The 5,548-nt window shown below is 34.7% G+C and overlaps 1 protein-coding gene across 1 annotated transcript in view; it reads right to left on the reverse strand.

Moving 5' to 3' along the window:
• Nucleotides 1-5,548, reverse strand: part of kdm4b (lysine (K)-specific demethylase 4B) — a gene marked incomplete in the record, with an annotated part of 53,355 nt that overhangs the window by 43,939 nt on the left and 3,868 nt on the right. The window contains 3 exon segments of the mRNA XM_014010778.1: nucleotides 510-703; nucleotides 899-1,013; nucleotides 2,096-2,271. Of these exon segments, the coding sequence (XP_013866232.1) occupies nucleotides 510-703; nucleotides 899-1,013; nucleotides 2,096-2,271 (485 nt within the window).

Consider the following 5,548-nt stretch of genomic DNA (forward strand, 5'->3'; position numbering starts at 1 on the left):
TTGAAAAAACTGGTATCGGGACACCCCTAATAATAATAAAAACAACAATATTGAACCGGGCTGACAAGTTTTCTGCCACACAAATGACATAGATTCTGAATTATAAAAACATAACAAAACATATATCATTTAAATGGCACAGAGTCCCTTCTGAGTTTGTTTTTATACTGTGCTTCTTTGCCAATTAGCTCAAATTATTACAAACAAATTGTATAATTTAGATTGATACCACAAACAGCACCAACATAATTTTGTTTATGAAATCCATAATGGCTGCACCACTTCAGAGCAACTGTTCCAGCACTCCATGACCACTAGATGGTGCTGATATTCATTATATCGCTTCAGATTTCAACAAGCATGCCTTGGCATTACCACAAGACTAGACACAGCAGGCTGCTGCAGATTATGTGTGACTGCAAAATTTCCAAATATTYGTAACTAAACCCATGAATACATAAGCRAATATGCTTTATCTGTGTGTRTACATATATAAATGACTGACTCACCAAGACTTGGGCTGTCCAAAGTGTAGATAGTTGATACTGTAGAGGTCCATGTCTTCAGTGTGCCATGCGAAGGTGGTTTTCCACATGCCAAAATACAGGTATGGTGTATTGACACCCTCAATGACAATGCCACACTCCTGCTCCACCATATCCAACAGTGTGTTRAGATGACCAATGTTCCACTCTTGAATGTCCTGGACAGAGTAAGTATGCATTCTCATGAACAACACACATAAAAAGCCATTTAAAACTGTTTTTTTATGTAATGTGACAAACATATAGTGCTCTATATTCAGCTATAYATGTGCTTTATTCACCATTATAATAGTATTTCTTTTCCAAGGTGTTAGTTTACTCAAAAAAAAGGAGAAAAAATGTTTAATTTTCACCTCATCATATATAGAGCCACTAACATCAGCCCCATAAATGGGCGAAACAAACGTCAGGTTCTTCCAGTATTTCCTCTCCAGGTCATCAAAGTCTTTGTGGCGAGGTGTGCAGTACCTGAAGGAAAAAAACAAAACACATTTTAACCAAGTCAGAAACCCTCAAATGTTTTAGTATTTCAAATATTTGTCCACTAAATCACATTTTTTTATCTAGCAATATTTTGTCAATATTATGTTTATGTTTGCATTTCTCTCTAAGCGTTTAAACGTGAAAGACTGTTTTTTGCAAACTGCTTTACTTCACAGCAGCAAAGGAAGAAAAAAAATAAAGCAACTACAAGGAATGTCATGAAGAATTCCAAATTTGTTTACAATATTTCATTTTACAATTTTAAAATCAGGCCAATAGAAGGCAGAATTGACAAATTTGATATAAAACCATCAGCAGGGAGATGTATCACCTGATTTTAACTGGTTCTAAACAGAAACAAATAAAATAAAAATAGTGGTGGATGTAGCATGTCTGAGAGTAGGTTTTTTTAAATAGATTATAAACTGTGTTGTTTCAAGGTCAACATTGGTCACAGCTTTGAACAAAGTAATAAAAAGCTTCCCAGTGAGAAATGAAWTTTAATTCTCTGTTACTGTTAATGCTTAACTTGTCTTAGATTAACTTCAGTCACTACTCAAGTTTTCAGCTTATTTTAATGTGCTCCCCGAGATTAGTKGTAAATCAGTTTCTAATTCAAGGACTTTTTATACAAATTATTTTGTATTCCAAGCACAATAAATCCAATTTAAAAATGAACCCTTAAAATTGATTATCTTTAAGACAAGAGCTACTATTTACATGCTCAACTCATTTAAAAAAAAACCTCTTAAACATTTTGGTCAAAAGAAATAACTGAAACGTCTTCAGTGTTAAAGGCTCTGTCACTTTGTTTTAGACAACTTACKTCAACTTGTAAAAATTGTGTTATGACAAGTTGGCATAAGTTGCCTAAAACGTTTATGTGTGACATGGCCTTTAGTTTGCTGACATGTGATCACAAATCATTACCTCGAAGGAAAAAACAAGACTTAGAAGCATTTCTGTAGTCAATTATTTCAAAACACAGAAGGGACAGAAACTACGAACATGAAGAATTGTTGACATTTTAACTTCTCATGAGGTCATAGGACTGACGATAAACTTACTTCTTGCTGTTAGCCAGTTTGCGGTATTCGCCAACAGTCATAGATTTCTTCTGGATGTTGTATTGAGTAAATAGACCTGACTGACCAGTCACCACCTGCATAATAGGAGCTGGAATCACCATTTCTTCAATAGTGTCATAYGAACTTCGTGGCTTCCAGCCTTCAGGGGGAATCACCTGAAAAAACAAAAAGGAATTGTCACATTTTCATATCTCTTCAGTTACTTATAGGGCTAGAAGAGAACAAAGAAACTTTACTTAGCTAATAATGTTAGAATTAGGGATGGGGCTGAAACCATCCAGAATCGGTAATGGATTCCGATACCARCATGATTAATAGATTTGAACAGGGTTCCCACACCTTGGTCAACATCAAATTCAAGGACCTTTCAAGGACTTTCCAGTACCAACTTCCTCAAATTAAATAACCACGCGCAACAGCAATTATCTACTGCTACCGCAGAATGTTACCAATAAACAGGTTTAATATTATGTAAATTCAATGAAAAACTGAACAACATAGAAGTTGTTGAGTCAGAAACAATGATGTCAGTTTACCGTAATCCTGAGTTATCCTCCGCAACAAATGTAAGTTATTTTTATTTAATTTCATAATTTATTTTTTTAAAAGATGATGAAAATCAGTCGTGTGAATAGAGAATTTCAATCCCCAAAAAACCTTCAAGGACTTTCAGGGACAAGTGTAACTTTTGACTGTTTTCACAAACTTTCCAGGGCCTTGAATTTTTTTCAAATTCACAAACTTTCAAGGACTTCAAGGACCCGTGGGAACCCTGTTTGAATATACTGATCCAACGTGGGGAGATTTCCAATCCATGAGTGGTCTGTGTGCTTTAAAGTTGTCTGCAGAAATGACTCCAGAAGGGATTCCTGCCTGGCTGCTCTGCTAGCTGACTGCAAACTTAAGTGTATTTCTTGAATGGATGCAAGTCTCTCAATGAGACACCAAGTGAGACACCCCTCTGTTCAGGAAATCCATTCCAGTTTGCAGCCAGCTAGCAGACGATCAACTCTGTGGCTAACCAGCTTTTCATCACTCTGTGTGTTTAAAAGTAGACTTCAAACTCTACACTAGTTTTTAAATTGTGCTGATAAGCCAAGTAAAACCAGAGTTATAAAATAATTAATATCTAACACATTTTTTTCTGAAAATTATCGTCATTTTGAAATGCATTGGCAATGTGAGGGAACAGGAAACAAGAGCAGACTCGTGGAGAAAACACTCCGATCGTCCATCACTCAGCCCTCCCCTGAGCCGAACAAACAACCATCTCCTCCTTTCTGACTGAGGCACAAAGTTTATCAGGTACCAAAAATACTTGAAGGTTGAATGAAGCTTGGAAGCTTGGAATAATGAGTGAAATATGTGATATTTAGCCTGTTTGGACTTTATAACTAAGGTGTAATTTTAGTGTTCAGTTTAGTCAGTTTTAGTGTGTTTGAGTCAAAACAATGAGGCGATTTTTGAACATGAAAGCACAGCTTCTGTTTGAGGTGGAAATAAAGTTTTGCTAAATTTGTTCACATATTTATGAATATTCAGGGCTCTAGACTAACATTTTGCACTAGTGCACCTAACTTTTTTTTCCTTAGGTGCACCAGTTCAAAAGTTAGGTACACCCAAATTTTCAACCACGTCACATTTAACACTGAAGTTTTACAGGTTCATTTTTTTCAAACTACTGTCCACTAAGGCAATATTAACTTGCGGATAAATAGTTAACCATCTAGTAAACATCAAGTTCTATATTTGAACCAGACCTATAACTTACTGAAAAGTATTTAAAATGATTCTATGAAAATTCCAAGTGCAAATGTTTAAGGGTTGAATATCTTATTAACATCTCAAACTGAACATTTCATGGCTAAATGTYTTTTAGACCAGATATTTTTACTTTGGGCCACGACCCAGCGCGACCTTGAGGGCCTCAAAAGAACAACAGTTCTTAACTTTGGGCTGCAGAGGGCCGTGGGACCGCATTGATTTTGACTAAAGTGCAATACACTTTCTCACCACTAGTAGCAGTAGTGCGCTGGTTTTATCACGCAGTATTTTAAAAAGTTCAAAACATTATCAAATACAGTTGCAGGTACTGCTATATTTTAATTTGCACTTTATCAAATTATTTTAGCTTATTTTTTAAATATCTTTAATGTATTTTAAAGAAACTAAACTTGCCAAAAAGCTGTTTTTACTGTTATTGTTTGTCACTAATATGAACAGCAGTTTCTGTTTCTACCATGCAAAAGTTTTAAAAAGGCTTTATTTTCATTCGTACTTTATCAATTTTATTTTTACAGCTTTATTGTATTTGAAACATTTAAAAAAATTTAATTTATTTATTTTATGCCCACATTTTTATTTTTTGAATAGTCTATTTTTGTTATTGTTTATGTTAAAAAATATGTATATATTTTTGTGTTGATAAGCCTGAGTGGTCTGTTGACTGACCTTTGTATTTGTTCAAATAATTATGGGCAGGTTACAATATAAAAAATGTTTGTCATAATCATGTCTTGTGATTATTTGACAGGAGTTTTACTTCTATAACATAAGTGTATTTAATTTAGTTATAATTTAAATGCAATAAAAATTAAACCAAGATTTAGAATAATTACCATTTTGATCTGTACATTGGTCATGTCTGACTGGGCCTCGTGACAATTTATGTTCAACAAATTGGGCCCCGAGGTTAAAAAGGTTAAGAACCCGTTTTAGACTACACATGCCCCTCAGATGGYCAACTCTTGTCGTTTGGCTATCTGGATCTTTGGCCTTGTCTAAACCAGAATGATGAAAAGAGAATAATKATTAATAGCAGAAATATTACCATTTATTAAAAGAGTGTACAGCTTTTTAAAAATAAAAATAACAGAACATGAAAAAGTCTGCAATTTAATTAGCATCAGTTGAATCTTATGTATCTATCACACTTAAATAACTAATATGTCTACTCACAAAACTAATTTCAGATATTTGGAATGTAACTGTGTTGAAGTGTAAAAGCAGTCTGCCATACAGGTGAGCTTCCTCGTGCTGCTGAAATGATCTGCGCTGTGTTCACACTGCTAGACTGATTTCTTAAGAGACATGGAGACWTTTTGTGTGGGCGGGCGACAGGAGTTGATACTGCTAGTGATTTATTATGGGACACGAAATATTTTTGTTTCGGAGGGCGACCACTCCCTCTCCCACTTTAAGCCCTAGTTAGAATCAAACCTTTATGAGACCACTAGTAGAGCTCGGTAATATGATCAAAATTTTATATCACGGTATTTTCAACATTTTCACCGGTTTCACTGTATTTGACGGTATTTTTCTTTTCATCACACCTCAGCTGATAAGAAAATGTACAAACCCTGCTTATTGACTTTTTTTTCTTTGACGGTACCTTAGGGGTGAAAGAAAATATTGAGACACTGAAATATCGCG

This window comes from Austrofundulus limnaeus, unplaced genomic scaffold (assembly GCF_001266775.1).
Source record: "Austrofundulus limnaeus strain Quisiro unplaced genomic scaffold, Austrofundulus_limnaeus-1.0 Scaffold73, whole genome shotgun sequence".
In the NCBI taxonomy this organism is placed as follows: Eukaryota; Metazoa; Chordata; class Actinopteri; order Cyprinodontiformes; family Rivulidae; genus Austrofundulus; species Austrofundulus limnaeus.